The sequence below is a fragment of the Sporobolomyces koalae genome, assembly GCF_050403365.1.
Source record: "Sporobolomyces koalae JCM15063 DNA, S_koalae_JCM15063T_v1_ctg53, whole genome shotgun sequence".
NCBI lineage: Eukaryota > Fungi > Basidiomycota > Microbotryomycetes > Sporidiobolales > Sporidiobolaceae > Sporobolomyces > Sporobolomyces koalae.
The window spans coordinates 1-16,898 of record NW_027481718.1 but is presented as its reverse complement, the minus strand read 5'-3'; the positions used below and the strand labels follow the sequence as shown (position 1 = coordinate 16,898).

The 16,898-nt window shown below is 56.3% G+C and overlaps 7 protein-coding genes across 7 annotated transcripts; 5 read left to right on the top strand and 2 right to left on the bottom strand.

Moving 5' to 3' along the window:
* Positions 1–523: 523 nt before the first annotated feature.
* On the top strand, positions 524–1,496 carry JCM15063_005209 (uncharacterized protein; the record flags this gene model as incomplete). Its single annotated transcript, XM_076681056.1, has 4 exons — positions 524–577; positions 670–1,024; positions 1,102–1,187; positions 1,263–1,496. 4 exons carry the CDS (start codon positions 524–526, stop codon positions 1,494–1,496), a joined length of 729 nt encoding a protein of 242 aa, XP_076531804.1.
* A 400-nt stretch (positions 1,497–1,896) lies between these two features.
* On the top strand, positions 1,897–2,885 carry JCM15063_005208 (DUF1769 domain-containing protein; the record flags this gene model as incomplete). The annotated part of the gene is made up of 3 exons (XM_076681055.1): positions 1,897–2,160; positions 2,227–2,271; positions 2,340–2,885. The coding sequence occupies 3 exons, from the start codon at positions 1,897–1,899 to the stop codon at positions 2,883–2,885; spliced, it is 855 nt and encodes a 284-aa protein (XP_076531803.1).
* A 214-nt stretch (positions 2,886–3,099) lies between these two features.
* STE50 (Ste50p) lies at positions 3,100–5,865 on the bottom strand (the record flags this gene model as incomplete). Its single annotated transcript, XM_076681054.1, has 7 exons — positions 3,100–3,370; positions 3,441–3,879; positions 3,951–4,412; positions 4,485–5,187; positions 5,257–5,369; positions 5,438–5,500; positions 5,574–5,865. 7 exons carry the CDS (start codon positions 5,863–5,865, stop codon positions 3,100–3,102), a joined length of 2,343 nt encoding a protein of 780 aa, XP_076531802.1.
* Positions 5,866–6,254: 389 nt separating this feature from the next.
* Positions 6,255–7,054, top strand: JCM15063_005206 (small nuclear ribonucleoprotein Sm D1; the record flags this gene model as incomplete). The annotated part of the gene is made up of 4 exons (XM_076681053.1): positions 6,255–6,371; positions 6,440–6,509; positions 6,683–6,870; positions 6,944–7,054. 4 exons carry the CDS (start codon positions 6,255–6,257, stop codon positions 7,052–7,054), a joined length of 486 nt encoding a protein of 161 aa, XP_076531801.1.
* A 429-nt stretch (positions 7,055–7,483) lies between these two features.
* On the top strand, positions 7,484–9,745 carry HEL1 (E3 ubiquitin-protein ligase HEL1; the record flags this gene model as incomplete). Its single annotated transcript, XM_076681052.1, has 10 exons — positions 7,484–7,861; positions 7,929–7,988; positions 8,055–8,208; positions 8,271–8,418; positions 8,480–8,804; positions 8,870–8,896; positions 8,967–9,104; positions 9,181–9,422; positions 9,489–9,648; positions 9,710–9,745. 10 exons carry the CDS (start codon positions 7,484–7,486, stop codon positions 9,743–9,745), a joined length of 1,668 nt encoding a protein of 555 aa, XP_076531800.1.
* Positions 9,746–10,228: 483 nt separating this feature from the next.
* On the bottom strand, positions 10,229–12,480 carry JCM15063_005204 (DEAD/DEAH box helicase; the record flags this gene model as incomplete). Its single annotated transcript, XM_076681051.1, has 6 exons — positions 10,229–10,512; positions 10,583–10,944; positions 11,002–11,062; positions 11,124–11,738; positions 11,802–12,058; positions 12,125–12,480. 6 exons carry the CDS (start codon positions 12,478–12,480, stop codon positions 10,229–10,231), a joined length of 1,935 nt encoding a protein of 644 aa, XP_076531799.1.
* Positions 12,481–13,954: 1,474 nt separating this feature from the next.
* On the top strand, positions 13,955–16,375 carry ATP1 (F1F0 ATP synthase subunit alpha; the record flags this gene model as incomplete). Its single annotated transcript, XM_076681050.1, has 11 exons — positions 13,955–13,999; positions 14,101–14,140; positions 14,211–14,319; positions 14,402–14,427; positions 14,567–14,626; positions 14,702–14,741; positions 14,824–15,615; positions 15,682–15,942; positions 16,006–16,107; positions 16,178–16,282; positions 16,348–16,375. The coding sequence occupies 11 exons, from the start codon at positions 13,955–13,957 to the stop codon at positions 16,373–16,375; spliced, it is 1,608 nt and encodes a 535-aa protein (XP_076531798.1).
* Positions 16,376–16,898: the final 523 nt, after the last annotated feature.

Here is a 16,898-nt window from a genome sequence, read left to right as displayed (position 1 = left end):
GTGCCGTAGCAAATCCCCAAATTCGTGCTTTCATTGAGATAAGTCTCGCTTGTACGCCGGCTCGATACTAGCCATATGTGCTGGCCGAAGTCGTGGGATCCTCGATTGACCCCTGTCCAAATTTGCTAATCGCGAGGCACTTTCACGTGAAAGGCGATCCGAGGTTGTTGCGACGTTCGATTGTCTTCGAAGCATGGACCTGATGGTACAGCGGGCATATATCATACTGTCTGAAGCCTCGGCTTGAGCTCAAGACAGGTGTGTGAGTCCGCACAAGGTGAAGAAGAGTCGTTTGTGCGCGCGTGGCCGCTGGGGTTTCAGTCGCTTCTTTCTCATCCTTTCTCTTGTCCTCTCACCCCTCACACGCGACCCATTTGCTGCGAAAGGTACGCTCATTGACCTGTATAGTATGATCTGTATCGCAGCACTGACTAGTCCGGCCTGCCTCGTCTGCCTCGGATCGATCTCTGTCACCGACACAGCCTTGAACCCCATTCGCCGCTCTAGACACTCACAGCCCAAGATGGAACGCACCTTCCCCGCCACTTCCGATAGCAACCAGACATCGCTCCAACGCGTAAGTTTCGCTGGAACTCGCTGATGGACATCCGTCATTTTCAATCGGAGCCGGAGACCCACTGACGTGCTCGTTCGCTTGTCCGCGGTCAGGCTTATCACTACCCGGTTGTCAAAGATACTCTCGACACTGCTCACTCCTATGTTGCCTCCAACTCGTACACGAACGCGCTCTACGACCGTGCGAGCACCCTTGCTGCCGCTATTCTCCACCGCCTCGAACCCCTTCAGAAGCGCCTACCACTTGAAGCTGTTGACGGCTATGCCAACGGAGCGCTTGACTTTGTCGAGAAGAAATTCCCCCAAGTGAAGCTCGAAACCAACGAACTCGTCGGAAAGCCTCGCGAAGCGGCAGACTTTGCCCGCGCATCGTTCTACCACCGCATTGCGCAATCGCAAGAGACTCTCCACAGTCTTCAAGACCGTCTCGCCAAGACTGTAGCGAAGCGTGAGTTTATCTATTAAAAGCAAAGCTCGAACTACCAAAGGCTTGAACTTATAGTGGATTTGCATACTCGCCAACAGTTCCCCACGACCAAGCTTCCCTCAAGAAGACCTTGAGCGAGTTCTCTGCCGAGCTCGACTCGATTGTCAAGTCGGTACCCTCGCTCGTAGGTCCTTTCCTTCTTCTTCCAGATTCTGCGACAGACATCAAGGCTAACTTTGGACGAACTGTGATGCTCCAGCCCTCGCAAGCTCAGGCTCACGCCCAGCCGTACCTCGACGGACTCGGAGAGGCCGCCGCTTACGTCAAGAAAGAGGTCTTCGAGCGCACCGACGTACCCCTCTCGACGCGGGCTCAGAACATCTTGCACTACTCGCAAGAGAAGCTCACGCCCGTCCTCGAGTCTGTCAAGTCTTACGCCTTCAAGACGAAGAAGAATGCCGAAGCAGAAATCACTACGGACTCGAGCTCCTGAGTTTTCGAAACTTCGATATCGCCTTGTTATCCAGACTTTCCCTAGACGCCATCTGATCTCGCCACAGCGTAGTAACAGCGCCCAGACCCCAACTAGCGCTGTTCGCGTCAAGCTATCGAGTGTCCGTTTGTGCAAAAGTTCCTCTTAGTAGCCTGTTATTTTACTTTCTTCTGTACCCCGAATTCCGTTATCAGCGTTCTCTTTCTCCTTTACAATAGAAATTTCAGTAGTGCCCCTTCTCCGTGCAACAGCTATCCACGCTTGCCTGCGATTCCCTAACGAAGAGAGATGACGTAATTGACGCGTGCCGATGCGTGCATGCAGTCTCACGGTCGCGGACGCGGACTCCCCACTTGCCCCTTTTCACCTACCTGTCGCTCCTGGCTCCACACTCTCAAGGATGACTCCCGCACCCCGAATTGTTTGCAAGGCGGGCCCATCCCTCTCAAAGCTTGAGCTCGTCAAGGTGAACGAGTCTTCAACCGCGATTGCCTCGCCTTCGTTCGAGGGCAACCTGTTCGTACGACTCAAAGATTTCAAGGGGCCGAAAGGACATGACGGTCAGCCTCAGCCTGGAGCAGATGCGCCATTCTCGGGGGACAAGGACACGTGGTCGATCGCGTTCGAAGGCAGATTCAAGCAGGGAATCGACGTCGATGATATCGTGAGCGCCCTGCCTCTGCGCCGACGGTGAATGAAATGCTGAATTAGCGTTCCTGCTGTCTGATAGCTCTTCGGCAACACGTGGGAGAAACCAATCAAGGATTATTTGCCAGTTGCGTCCAGCGCTCAAACTGCATAATCTGCTCAGCCTGACTGACCGATGTTTCGCTATGAGCAAAGTACGGAACTGCGGCGGCACTGCGATTTGTCAAATACGTCGATCCGACCCTGAGCTGTGATCTGTATGCCGACAAGCCCTGGGCACTCTCGCCTCTGTTTTCGACTCTCCAATACTTGAGCGTCAAGGAGTCCTCCGATACGCCTCGGACGTTCCTCCCATCCCCGATGCCAGAAGACACAAGCCTACTCGTCCAAGATCCTGCCCTCGTCGACACTCCGGCGAAACGTCGTTCTCACTTTGCCCAAGAAGCTACACGCAAATCGACCAAGCTCTCCCCTTCTCACCTCGTGCGGGGTGATTTCTCACACGGGTTCCTCGATTTCTCGACTCTTTCGCTCTCGCTTCCGGGAGGACTCTCGTTCAACTTGACCAAATACTGGAATGGCGAGCCGGTCGTGTTCAACTGTAGGAGTCGATCGACTGGCGAGTCATTCTTTGTCGTCACATTCGAGCTGCAGGCCGAAGACGGAGGCAGGATTGGGCCAGCGAAGGCGGCTCCAGAGGACCAAGCGGAAAACGTAGAACAATCGGATGATGTTGACTAGGCGATAGAAATTAGCGAAACTGTGTTCAAGGTGTTCAAGCTTTCTACGATCATGCGTTTTTTCCCATACGGGACCCGGAACCGAGTCACTGACAAAGGCGAGAGAGCTCGTCGTATTGTCCGGGAAGATTCGCTCTCTGACACGATTCTTCGAATCGAACTGTCCGATTCGGGCAGTCGAGCGTTTGCAATGCATGACTATGGAGAGAGAACTGCTACTCGCCTTCTTGCGAGCCACTGGCACCATTCATCACAGGCCCCGCACTCTTCGCTCCATTCGCAATTCCAGGAGAGGGGAGAGCGATACTGATGGCCGGTTTGCTCGGAGCGAGTGAGGAGGTCGGTGGAGCGACCGAGGGCGCAGTTGCAGGGCGACCGCCATCGGCACCGCTGCTCGCTGAAGGTACTGATGTCGAAGGAGCAGGTGGGATCGAGGTGGTTGGAGTGGTCGGAGTTCCGTCGCCCTTGTTCGCACGCCCACAAAACCTGTTTGTGCGAATCTCGAACACCTCTTGTCAGCCTTGGAGCAAGCTCGGATAAAGAAGATAGGTCTTACCAACTCGGCACCCACCCTCGTCCGCCATCCTCCTTGATCGCATAGCTCCAATGGTTGTACCTCTTGAGGATCCGCAAAGGTTGACCCTTCTTGACCTCGAGTTCTCCTGATTGTGTGCCGCCACTCCTCGGCGAGTAATCCATGAGCGCGATTCCAGGGGTTGAGACCGACACGACGTAGCTCGGGAGGATGGGTATTGACGCTGCATTCGAGGTTGCCGAACCTTCGGAAGTCGAAGCAGGAGCATTCCAAGCTTGTACCAGCGAGAGAGGTGGTACAGAAGTCTCGAGCAGACACCCGGCAGGAACCCATGCCGATTTGCGTGCTTGAGGTGGCTGATCCGGATTTGACGAAGTCGACGAGGACAGTGACGAGGCTGGGGGCGGCACATCTCGGTGCACGACCCACCACCCCTTCGTCTTGGACAAGATGATGAAAGCTGCGTGGGCGAGAAAACTGTCAGACTGACGATTCTTCCTGGAACGTGATTGATAAGGGACGAGACCTCACTGTCTCCAACGGCCACATCAAACTCGTCCTCCCTTTCGGCCAGGTACGGATAGATGGCGATACAATAGCCCTGAGTTGGCTTGTCCTTGTCCTTCGCAACTTGTCTGTCTCCCTTGGCTTCGGAACTGTCCTCGTCTTCGCTCAACTTGCCAGCTGCATCGCGTTCTTTCCCGACTGGCAACAGCACGGGCGGATGGTGGAGCCGAGTTGGCCTCGCGTTGCCGACCAACCCGCTCGCATTGACCACCGAGCCATCACGGTTGACGCCCATGAGACTTCTCTCGACGCCACTGCCGACTCCCGGTTGACGCTTCTCTCGTCGCGCGGCATGTTTCGCCGATGCGACCGAGATGGGAGATTTGATGTCTTTGATGTGTCGCAGCATGAACACGGGGTTGTCGTTCGATTCTTTCAGGCGTTGGAACAGGAGGAGAGGCTTCTCGTCGTACGCAAGACACCGTTCTGTGAAGAATCGCTCGATGCTCTCGGTCAGTCGACTGACAGTCCTTGACAAGAACATGTTCAAGAACTCACCCGTGTTTCCATAGCAGATGAAGAGGGCGTACAGCCTCCAATCGTCGTTGATCTTGTACTTCTTGAGTGCGGCTGGCAAGACCTTGTAGCATGGATCCTCGAGCGTAACTCTGAATGACCTGTATGGATTGTTCGGATCCGCGCTCGTCGAAGGTTCGCGGTCCCTGCGGGTTGAAGGCGCAGAAATCGTCGTAACTGTCGACGCTGCCGTCGAGTCGGTCGCGCTCGAAGTGCTCGGGCGGGACGAGGCGGCAGACGAGGACGCGAGGGATGGCTGAGCTTGCTGAGACTCTGGATGCACAAGCAGCGGTGCGGTAGGCGTCGTAGGAGTTTTGATGCCATCGATACTGAAGTCGTTCGCGTGATCGTGGTTTCCCGCGACAGTCAGGTGCGATTGGTTCTGCTGCGCTTGATAGTCCGTCACGACCATTCTCGGACTATCGATCCCGGGCGAGTGCGGCGAGTCGGGAAGTCCTGCATGTAGCGGATGCAAGAGTTGAGACGGTGCGGTCCCTGCCGCCGCAACAGCTAGGTTTGGATTCGAAGGGACTGCGCGTGGGCGCGGGTGATGATGGTGGGCCTGAGAGGACAGGAGGGATGTGGTGGAAGGGTTCGAAAGCGAATTCGAACGCGACAAGGTCGACGCGTTCGAGAGCGGATGAGGGAAGGTTGACGAAGTCGGAGACCGCAGATTCGATCGCGCCTGGCATGGGGTCGAATCACAGTAAGCAATCTTTCCGTATCATAGCAATATACACAAATCTGAACTCGCCTTGGGAGCTGTTGCAGCAGCAGACCGAGCTATGTTCAACGCCTCCTCTTTCAGGTTTTGAAAGGCGAGATATAGATGTTGCACCTCGCTCTCGAGGCTCCGGATGCGATCGTCTGTCAACACGGAAGGCTCTTGAGTATGGTCCCGTACTCGAGTTCAAGACTTGGTGCCTGGGACTGACCGCGTTCAGTCAGAAGCGCAATGATTTGGGACGAAGGGAGTTGGCCGTCCTCCAATTCTTCCGCTGCATGTCGACAAGCGCGGTCAGGACAAGGCCCACGTGTTCGAGGGAAGCAAAGCAGTGTGTAGCGACGCACATGGGGGAACGTAGTGGCCCTCCTCGATCGGAATGTTGGCCAGGACCTTGAGAACGTAGACGGTCTTGAGGATATTGAGACGTTGGCCGACCGAGTGGACTCCGACGTCCTTGAGGGCGGTGTGATCGAGGTGGATGAGGACCTCGCCGGTGATGCCATGCTCGATCAGGTTGGCAGTCAGGTGCGGGTACCCGAGGTGGTGGAAGAGCGAGTCGACGCCGGCCTCGTCCAGCAGCGGCAGGTTGAACTGGGACAGCAGGTCCAGGTAGTACTCCTGGTCGTGCGCCTGCATCGCGCGACGGTCGTTCTACCCCGCGAGTTCGTCGGAGCGAGTGGAGAGAAACGCTGAGGACACTCGCACCGTACGACACACCTTCGCGTGCACGTCCTCTCGCTACTCTCCCCCTAACCCACCCATCTCCTCCCTCACGTCAAGATGAAACTCGTCCGGTAAGTCCTCGTCACGCCATAACCGCAGGGTGGGCGACCCATGTCGTCGCGCCCGCTCGCTCTTCGATCTCGAAGCCCAAACACTCCCGTCTCGCCCCCGACCACGATCAGTTCATACGCTAGACTAGCAAGCAGCACGCACTGGAGGGCTGCTATCCCGAAGCACATTTGTGCCGGGCGCGAGGTGATCATATCACGGTCATCAACAACTGCGAAACTCTCGCATCTTGCATGGGCGAGGCGCTCAACCTGCAGTTGCGGTACACTCCCCTTGCTCTGAGATCAGCTGTACTGACTTGTCTGCGGCGGTCTCGTCTTTGCCTCGATGCGAATGACGGTAGATTCCTGGTTCGTTCCGCCTCTCTCGGCTGATGACCATACGCCTCAGCTGACACAATGTCCGATCGTACGTGCAGATGAAGCTGAACAACGAGTCGGTGACGATCGAACTCAAGAACGGCACAGTCGTGGCGGGCACCATCACGGGTACGCAGAACAGCCGCTCTCCTCGTCTCTCGCCTCGCGTCTTCTCAGGCAGTCGCTCATTCGCTGACTGTGCCCGATATGCCCACCGTTCCTCTTACTCTGACTGCGATTCCTTCATCTCCTCGATCAACGCGAACGCGAACGCCCCTTGTCCCACGCTGTCCACCCCTCAGGCGTTGATCCCTCGATGAACACGCATCTCAAGACGGTCAAGATGACAGTCCGAAACCGCGAACCGCAATCGCTCGAGACGCTAGCGATCCGAGGCAACACTGTGCGATACTACATCCTGCCCGACAGCCTGCCGTTGGACACGCTCCTGATCGACGACGCGCCGAAACCCAAGAAGAGGAAGGCCGACGTGAGCTACAGAGTCCCCACTCGCTGTCTCGGGAGCAGCAAGTTGCTGATGCCAGGTTTCTTATTTTCGACAGGGCGCGGCTCGAGGCGGACCCGGCGGACGAGGTGGACGAGGCATGGACCGAGGACGAGGAGGACGAGGAGGGGGTGGACGCGGTCGAGGTGGACGAGGACGAGGCATCTAGACTGTCCTCGATCGAAAAAGCGAGCGAGGTCAGCATCGACCCCAAAAGAGAGTACTTGTTGTGCACTCGTGTCTTGCGTAATTTCCCCGTTCTAGTCTGTGCGATTCCTGTCGCGCTCTGTAAGGCACTCTTGTACTATCATATCTTTTTTGCTCGAGCGAGGAGTGTCAGATGAGAAGACGCGCCTGTCCGAACTGGACGCGGAATCCAGCACCGGTCATCCTTTCCCCGCCACTTGCTTACACATTCTCGGCAAACTACAGCTCGCGTCTCTGCTGTCCAGTAGCAAATCAGGTCTATCACTCGCCTACGCGCAGGCATCCACGAATAGTCGTTCACGACTGCCACCTTTCCACGCTCGCCGCCTCCCTCGGCTCCGCTCTCGCGCACCTCGCGTTCATACCCACCTCTCGACCCGGCGGCACTGTCATGTCTGACGCAGAACTGCTCCTCAGTGACGACTACGACGATGAGCTCGAGTTCGATTCGGATCCCGATCTCGACGACATTCACGACGACCTCGACGACGACCGAGACGAGGATGAAGAGATGGCCTTGTCTTCACCACTTGAACCATCGCATCAAGACGATCACGATTCGGACAGTCCGTTCGCGAGTTCGACGCCCATGTCGAACCACACCTACCTCGACAAGGCCGCGCGCACAAAGGCCAAGGGCAAAGGCAGGCAGAGCATTGGCGAAGACAAGTTGTACGGTCAGGTCGAGTACCGAGTCCTGAGCTTGCAAGAGATCGAACTCGAGCAGAAGCAGGGGACCGAGTATGTCGAGGACATGCTCAAACTCAAGGTAACTCTCCTGTCCTGCCCCTTGCTGAACCCTCATTTTGTCCGGCGCTGACTCGAGCGTTTTGCAGCCCGAATCTGCCGCGGTACTGCTGCGGCACTTTGGCTGGAAAAAGGAGAAACTCGTCGAGGCAAGTACCCGGACATTCTTCTGCGCAATTCTAATCGCGTCCTAACCTCATTCTACGGTTTGACAGGCTTACATGGAAGACGCAGAGGGAACTCTCGAAAAGGCAGGCATTCACGAATCTAGTTCGCAACCGCGACTCAAGCGGGTCCGAGGTTTCACGTGCGAAGTCTGTTACGATGACGAAACGAAGGAGACCCTCGCACTCAATTGCGATCACCGATGTCAGTTTTCACTTCTACTGCCGTATGTAGCGACAAGCTGACACGCGCACCCTATTCGACAGTCTGCAAAGCTTGCTATTCGCAGTACATCACCTCGAAAGTGGTCGACGAGGGCGAAAGTCGGAGAATTCAGTGCATGGCCAACGATTGCAAAGTCATCGTCGATGAGAAGAGCGTCGAGCTGTTGGTGTCGCCCGAAGTCATGACAAGGTGAGTACTCGTTCCGCGCTCTCCTAGTCTTTCGTATCATTGAACCAATTTGGCTGTGTAGATACCGAAAGCTCCTGAATCGGACCTACGTCGACGACAACAGTTCCATGGCCTGGTGCCCTGCTCCCAACTGCGAGTACGCGATCCAGTGCTCGGTCCCTCAACGCTCCCTCGACGTCGTGATCCCGACCGTGTCATGCGCGTGCTCGCACGTGTTCTGCTTCGGCTGCGGACTGGACGGCGACCATCGACCGTGCTGCTGCCCGATCGTCAAGCGATGGATCAAGAAGTGCAAGGACGATTCCGAGACGAGCAACTGGATTTCGGCAAACACGAAAGAATGTACAAAGTGTCAGATGGTCATCGAAAAGAATGGAGGCTGCAACGTACGTCTTCGTTGTCGTCGACTTCCCATTCCTCTGAGCGATCTGCTGATTCTCTCTTCACACAGCACATGACCTGCCGGACATGCAAATGGGTTCGTTGCTCCGAGAACATCGATCTTGTTTACTAACCGATACTGACTTTCTGACTTTCCTGTCGATTAGGAATTCTGCTGGGTCTGCATGGGACCCTGGTCAGAGCACGGAACTTCGTGGTACAACTGCTCGCGCTACGAAGAGAAAGGTGACACCTCGAAAGACGCTCAGAGCAAGAGTCGCGCACAACTTGAGCGATACCTTCACGTTAGTCTGTTTTCCCGACCTGCATGCGTTATTGTTGCAATCGCTGACAGCTGCATCGAGGGCCTTGGTTCAACAGTACTACAATCGATTCGCGAACCACGAACAGTCGATCAAGCTCGAAGCAGACCTCTACGCGCGCACCGAGAAGAAAATGGAGGAGCTGCAGGAGAGCTCGACCCTGTCCTGGATCGAGGTGCAATTCCTTGCGAAAGCGGTCGCCACCCTCAGCAGGGTTAGGACTGTTCTCAAGTGGACCTACGCGATGACCTTTTACCTCGAGAAAAACAACCAGACCGAGATGTTTGAAGACAACCAGAAGTACATCCATACCATCCCTACTCGATTTGTTGTCACAGCTAATTCGTCTCGTCTTCTTTCCCGCAGCGATCTCGAACAAGCAGTCGAATCGTTGGCAGAATTGCTTGAACGCCCGTTAGAAGAGGACAAGATCGCCGAGCTCCGCCAGCAAACGACTGACAAGACCGTCTATGTCACGAAGCGATGCAAAGTTCTGCTAGAGGACACCCTCCGAGGTTATGACGAGGTACATTACATTGTCTAGTCCCTCTTCGCACAAGGCTGACCATTTCGCACGGTCATTACAGGATCGGTGGATCTGGCAAGAACCCGTCAAGATTTGAGCAATCATGCTTCCAGTGCATCCCCGTCGTTCGTAGCTCCGCATACCCTTCCTTCGTGATCCCACCTCGCCTGCAGCGCATTTGGCCCGCCTTTCTTTTCCCCAGCGTTTGTCCCTTGCTTGTACCAGCACCTCGACTCCGGATTCTTCCTTTCTGCTTGCTTTGCTCTCGAGAAACCATAGACCGAGTTTCCGACTTTGTCCCTATTCCTTCCCGTGTCGCTCACTCCAGACTCTCAATCTTCTCTCTTGTTACACTCTCCCTAGTTGCCACTATTGTAATCGCCGAGTTGCTTTCCCGTTTCCGTATCTCAAGACGACCATGCGAGAATCGCATTATCAGAAGTATATGGTCGCACAGCTGAGATTCCTCAACCTCTGGTGATGAATGTATCTGTTTGCGACAAGAGATGAATACAACAACCGTTTTCCTGCTGATTTTGTCTATAGGATCGAATGCTGACGAAAAGAGATCGTTTTCCATTTAGGCAAAGGATCCACCACGACCTCTGCCACCTCGCGCTCCACCCCTTCCTCCTCCTCCTCCACGGGAAGCACCGCCCCTGCCTCCTCCTCCACCTCCTCCTCCGCCTCGAGAAGCACCACCACGTCCTCCTCCTCCTCCTGCTCCTCCACCTCGTCCTCCACCTCGGCCGAAGCCGTTACCACCACGAGGGTTTCCTCCTTCCTCGGCACCTCCGAGTTCTTTGACGATCCTGAGACCGGGAGTTCCACGCAATCCCATCTTGCCGACAGTCTTGGCGAGCACTACAGGAAGCAACCGTTACATGGTCAGGGTAAAAACGCAGAGAAACTGTCAACTGGGAGAGTAACGTACTTCCCGGAATCTCGCGACATCCGAGACCATCAGGACTCGTCGCGAATTCGTTCCATACTTGTACCATGCGGGCAGCGTCACCATTGAACGCGTCTTTCATGAACGCCTTGTAGAAGCCGAGAGTCGCGCCGTAGAATTGGTTCTTCTCGTCGTCCCCGACCGTTTGCATCGCTTGGTTGAGAACCTGCTTGCAATCTTGCATCGTTGCCGAAGAAGGAGCGAGTATCGAGTCGGTCAAAGGATGAGGCTTGATCGGGAGCGAGGAAATGACTGGGGATTTGCGCAAGAAGAACGATTCGAACGGTGCGAGGATAATGATTCCTTGACCCGTCGCGTTAGCTCCTCGGGCAGTACGGCCCAAACTGATTTCGGGCGACACAATGTCAGCTCACGCCATCTGCCTAGTGGAGCGAACGTACCGGTGAACGTATTGCTCGGGAGTTTGGGGAATTCCAACCTGGATTACGGCCGTGACGTTGGCTGTGAACGAAATTATCAACTTTAAACGGCTGCTACTGCCTAGATACCTCTACAAACTCACGGAAGTCCAATCCTCGAGCGGTAACATCACTGGAGAAGAGAACAGCACTTTTGGCGGCCTTGAATGCTTCGGCGGCGGCGTTTCGCTGACCCTGCGATTTTCGCGAATGGATCTCGAAGATTTCTTGACCGTACGCCTGGAGTCCGGCGCGCTTGAACAGGGCCGCTGCGAGTCCGGTCGCACGAGCGGTCGGGAAGAAAATCATCGTCTTGGCTTCTTGCCCGTGAGTCTTGATCTCGTTCTTGAGCACGGCAAGGGTCGTCGGGAACAGGTCGTACAGGGACGGAGGAGTGACCGAGTACTGGGGCACGTGCTCGTGCGTGTTTTCTTCCTCGGGAGGGACCGTCGAAACAAACGCGTGGTTCGGGAGGAGGGCGAGAGACGCGATCTGGTGCACTTGCTGCGGGATTGTTGCCGAGAAAAGGAGCGTCTGACGGGGCACGTTCGCTCGGTTCGGAAGGAACGCAATGATTTTTTCGATCTCGCGGCGGAAACCAGCTTCGAGGAGGCGGTCGGCTTCGTCGAGGATCAAGACTCGAAGGGAAGAGAGTTTCGGCTTGAGGTTCGAGTTTACGAGGTGATCTTGGAGACGTCCGGGGGTGGCAACGAGGATGTCTGGGGAAGAGCTCGTACGAGCATCAGCAAGGCAGATCGCATGAATGGTTAAGCACGACTTGCCGGTTTGCTGGTGGTTGAGGCGGTTGATCTCGCTCTTCATGTTCGTGCCTCCAACGACATGATCACACGTGTACGGAGTGCCGGCAAGGAGGACTTTGGCGCTGTCTTGGATCTGAATGGCGAGCTCTCGAGTCGGCGAAAGGATGAGAACGCTGATTTGGCCCCTCTGCGGTTGGACTTTTGCGCGAATGAGGCGCTCAATGGACGGAATCAAGAACGCAAGGGTCTTGCCGGTACCTGTACGAGCTTGTGCGAGCCTGTCTCGTATATCATTCATGAGCACAGCCTCTCCGAGGTTTCGCAATAGAATGCGGATCGCTTACATGTCGACACCGGTAATAGCGACCGGAAGAGTCTGCGCCTGTACCTCTGTGCAGGTCGTGAAGCCGCCCTGGGTAATGCCTACTGCAGTCTGCTGAGAAATTTGCCCCGATTTGATGAAATCGTCGAAAGTCGTATTCGAGAACGTCTTGGACAATCCATTGGGACTGCTGGCGCGCGGTGTAGTTGCAGGTGTGCTGTCGAAGCTGTTCAAAGCTGGGGTCGAGGTGCCTGAGGCAGGAGCCGAGGCAGCAGCAGCTGTAGAAAGTTGCGCAACTTTGGCCGGTTTCGGTTTCCTGGACTGCTGGTTACGCGGGCGCTTGGCTGGCCTTGCTGACGGAGATTGGGCGGTCGACATTGCTGCCGAGAATGAATTGAGGGAGGAAGAGGTAGATGATAGACAGTGACCGCGAGTCGTCGAAGACTTGTTGAGCGATGCGAGTATTGATGAGAAGTATAACCGCCGGAGCGATTTGGGCGCTGCAGCCTGTTTCAGCAGAGCTGCAATGGTCATGCAGAGACTTAGCTAGAGAGACGTGAGCAGGGCTTCCTTGCGCACAATCTCCTTTTGATAAGGAAAGCTTACTGCAATTCCCCTGAGGCAAGCTTTTCGTATCTTTGCTGCTACCAAGTCTTTCATAAGATGATCACGTTTAACTAGACGATCGGAAGGGACAGGGTGCAGAGAGCGGGCTAGGGTCAGTGCACTAGGACGGATAATTGGCCAAGCTCAGGCGCGCAGGCGCATTTTCGTGGGCGGTTTTCCCCGTTGAAGCGGTCACAGGGCGATTTGACAAGCCACGTTACTGCGAACTACGATAGCTACAGCCACGGACCACGCTCTGGTTCATCCGTCGATGTCATAGAAATGAACCAGGAACTGGAGCGACATCGGTGCTTGCAGTTCCTTGCGAGACCACCTCGTGCAGAGTACATAGCCTGTGTCTCGAAGAAATTTACCGAGCCAGCCCGTATGTGCAGACTAGTCGGTCGAAGCACTGTCCCCAATTCGATGAAATTGAGGTCCTCGACTGGGCTGACACCTGCAGGCTTTCCTCGAGTTGTGTGCCAGCTCGTCTAATAGCTCTTGAATGTGACAATCGTGAGCTCGAGACGGACAGATGCATCCTCGAACGGCCGTGTGCGAGCAGTGGATGCCCTCCGAACGAGGAAGTCCATAGCTGAGATGCGGAGGGTTCCATGCTCAAGCGCACGGTGCAGCGCAAACTTGACAGCGGTTCATAACGGTTTGCGCGTTCCAACTACAACTCTTTGCCCCTGTATCTACACATGAGGAGAAATGTACCTCAAGTCCGCCCGGCGTCGGTGCCTCGTTTCTACGAATTGTCCGGATTACATTCGCGTGTCCGTCGACAGACAGATTGGTGAAGACATGAGCGAGTTGGATATATCTTAGCGAGCCTCGTGCTGGATCTGCGAGCAAGGTTGAGCGAAGAACGAGGGGAGCCGGGGGGTTCCACGCAGCGATCGACGAAAGGAGCTGGGCTAGCCGCAGATAGCGCAAAGGGTGCAGCAAGGCCACGATCAAGGCGTGGAGAGATGCGAGGACGCTGTCGGGACGCACGTTGGCGAAGGCTCCGCGCTGGCAGCGAAGCCGAACGCGGTCGCGCTCATCGGATACTTTCGCTCGCGTCTGATGCGACCAAAGATGGTCTTCCGAGGGTACATATAGCCCGTGGACTGCAGCAAAAATAGGCTCGACCGCTCGGAAGAGGTGAAGGGGATTTTGGGATTTTTTGCGGCTGTGAGAGGCCACGCTGTCAACCCAGGTTGCTCCCACCTTCGCTCTCCCACCCCTCCTCACCGCCACCATGCACCGCTCGCTCCGCCTTGCCAACCTCTCTGCCAAGGTCGCCGTGAGTTGCGCCCGGTCTCGTGCGGCCCCGTGCCGTCACCGTCGAGAGACCACGACTGACCAAAAGCTCGATCGACTGTCCTCCCACCTCTGCTCCTCCAGCGCCCCACCGCGGTGCGCTCCTACGCTACCGCCAAGCCCGGTGAGTCGGACTACCCTAGGACGACTTGCACAGCGTGAAAACTGACCCTCGGGACGTGATGGGTGACCAGCGGCTTCGGAGGTTGCCTCGATCCTCGAGTCGCGCATCTCGGGCTCGACCGCTGGTGCCGATGTCCAAGAGACCGGCCGTGTCCTCACCATTGGTGACGGTATCGCCCGGTACGTGTCTCGTCCGACGCGCGGGGGTTTCCTCGCCACAAGCCTAACCTGACTCTGACCCCGTCTTGCCCGCCTCGACCAGTGTCTACGGTCTCCGCAACGTCCAAGGTCAGTCGCGTCCCCCGCTTGCGCCTCGCCGCTCTCCTGAGCTACCGCGAGGCAGCTCGTACACAGCGAGCAGCGTCTCGGCGAACGAGTAGGGCTGACATTCGCGCTCGTCATGCCGTACCCTTCCACCCGCCCACAGCCGAGGAGATGGTTGAGTTCTCGTCGGGAGTTCGCGGCATGTGCTTGAACTTGGAAGCCGGTCAGTCTCACCACTCGTCTCGATGCTGACCAGGCGAGTTGACTCGCTGACTCTGCCGTCGCCGCCGTTCAACAGACAACGTCGGTGTTACCATCTTCGGTAACGATCGTCTCATGTGAGTGTCGGAAGCTCTTGCGCCCCACTCGCTTGACTAAGGACAGACAACTGACCATGTTCAATCTGTCCGCGACCTTTAGCAAGGAGGGTGACACGGTCAAGCGTACCGGAAACATTGTCGACATCCCCGTCGGACCTGCCATGCTCGGCCGTGTTGTCGACGCTCTCGGTAACCCCATCGACGGAAAGGGTCCCATCAAGACCACCGAGCGTCGCCGTGCCCAAGTCAAGGCCCCCGGTGTCCTCCCCCGTGCCTCGGTCTCCGAGCCCATGTTGACCGGTCTCAAGTCGGTCGACGCCATGGTCCCCATCGGACGTGGTCAGCGTGAGTTGATCATCGGTGACCGTCAAACCGGTAAGACCGCCGTCGCCATCGACACCATCCTCAACCAGAAGCGATGGAACGATGGACCCGACGACAACGCCAAGCTCTACTGCGTTTACGTCGCCGTCGGCCAAAAGCGATCGACCGTCGCCCAGCTCGTCCAGACCCTCGAGGAGAACGACGCCTTGAAGTACTCGATCATCGTTGCCGCCACCGCTTCCGAGGCCGCTCCCCTCCAATACCTCGCCCCCTTCGCCGGTACCGCCATCGGAGAGTGGTTCCGTGACAACGGAAAGCACGCCCTCATCATCTTCGACGATCTCTCGAAGCAGGCCGTCGCTTACCGTCAAATGTCGCTTCTCCTCCGTCGTCCTCCCGGTCGTGAGGCCTACCCCGGAGATGTCTTCTACCTCCACTCTCGTCTTCTCGAGCGTGCCGCCAAGCTCGGCAAGGCTGCTGGAGGAGGATCGCTCACCGCTCTCCCCGTCATCGAGACCCAGGGAGGTGATGTCTCGGCCTACATTCCCACCAACGTTATTTCCATCACGTGAGCATCGATTGCGAGATTGAGCGAGTGTGACCGCGACCTGACCTGACTCTGCGTGCTCGACAGCGATGGACAAATCTTCTTGGAGGCTGAGCTCTTCTTCAAGGGTGTCCGTCCCGCTATCAACGTCGGTCTTTCCGTCTCGCGTGTCGGATCGGCTGCCCAGACCAAGATCATGAAGGCCGTCGCCGGTTCGCTCAAGCTCTACCTTGCGCAATACCGTGATGTTGCCGCTTTCGCCCAATTCGGTTCCGACCTCGATGCCTCGACCCGTTTCCTCCTCGCCCGTGGATCGCGTCTCGTCGAGCTCCTCAAGCAGGGACAATAGTGCGTCTTTGAATATCGTACGCTTGTGCTGGTGCTGCTGTTTCTGACGCCGTCCCTTGCCAGCCAACCTCTTTCGGTTGAGGTCCAGGTCCCGATCATCTACGCCGGTGTCAACGGTCTCCTCGACCGAGTCCCCGTCGAGCAGATCGGCGCGTGGGAGGCTTCGTGAGTAGCTCATCGAAACAGCTCCGCGCGCTCGAGATACTGAACGCGTTCGTTTTATCCGTTCGTACAGGTTCAAGGACCACCTCCAGTCCTCGCAGAAGCAGCTCCTCGCTGACGTCGGCAAGGGTAAGATGACCCCTGAGCTCGACGCTCAGCTCAAGAAGGTTGTTGTCGAGTGAGTCTCGTGTCTTGCGGTGCTCTGGTCCTCTGGATGTTGACTGACACTCTTGGTCCTGGCAGCCACGTCTCGTCCTACGTCTCGGCCTAAGTCGGAACGTCCTTTCTGATGAACAACAAAAAATGAATCCGTGTGTTGCATACCAGAGGTCGTATCGTAGTAAGAAGAAGGGGTAGACTTTCTTTCCTTTTCCTCCACTTTTCTCTTGCTCCCCCAATTGTGTTTTACGTCGACGGGAGTCAAGGCCACGGAGAGTCTGGATTATTTGGCGAGAGTTGGATAGACGAGAGCGGGAGCGCTCATTTGCGCTGCAAAAAAAAATCTGTTACGTATCTACTCGAGTGCCCGCGCCCTTGTTCGCAGGCAGGAGCCGGTCATATACTGGGTGTCGCGAGCAGTCAAGACACATGTAACATGCGTAAGAGCTCGTCTAATTCGATAGCAGATTCGAGAGGGAATGTATAGGGCGAGGGTGATGACCTCGCCTAACCTATAGTACGCTTGACACGGCTCTCGTTTTGGACAGCCTGGTGTGTCGGTCCACTCGCTAGCAGTCAAGCTTGAGAGACGCATGCGGGTCGACCGAGTGGTGTCGGTTGGCTGGGCTGTACTG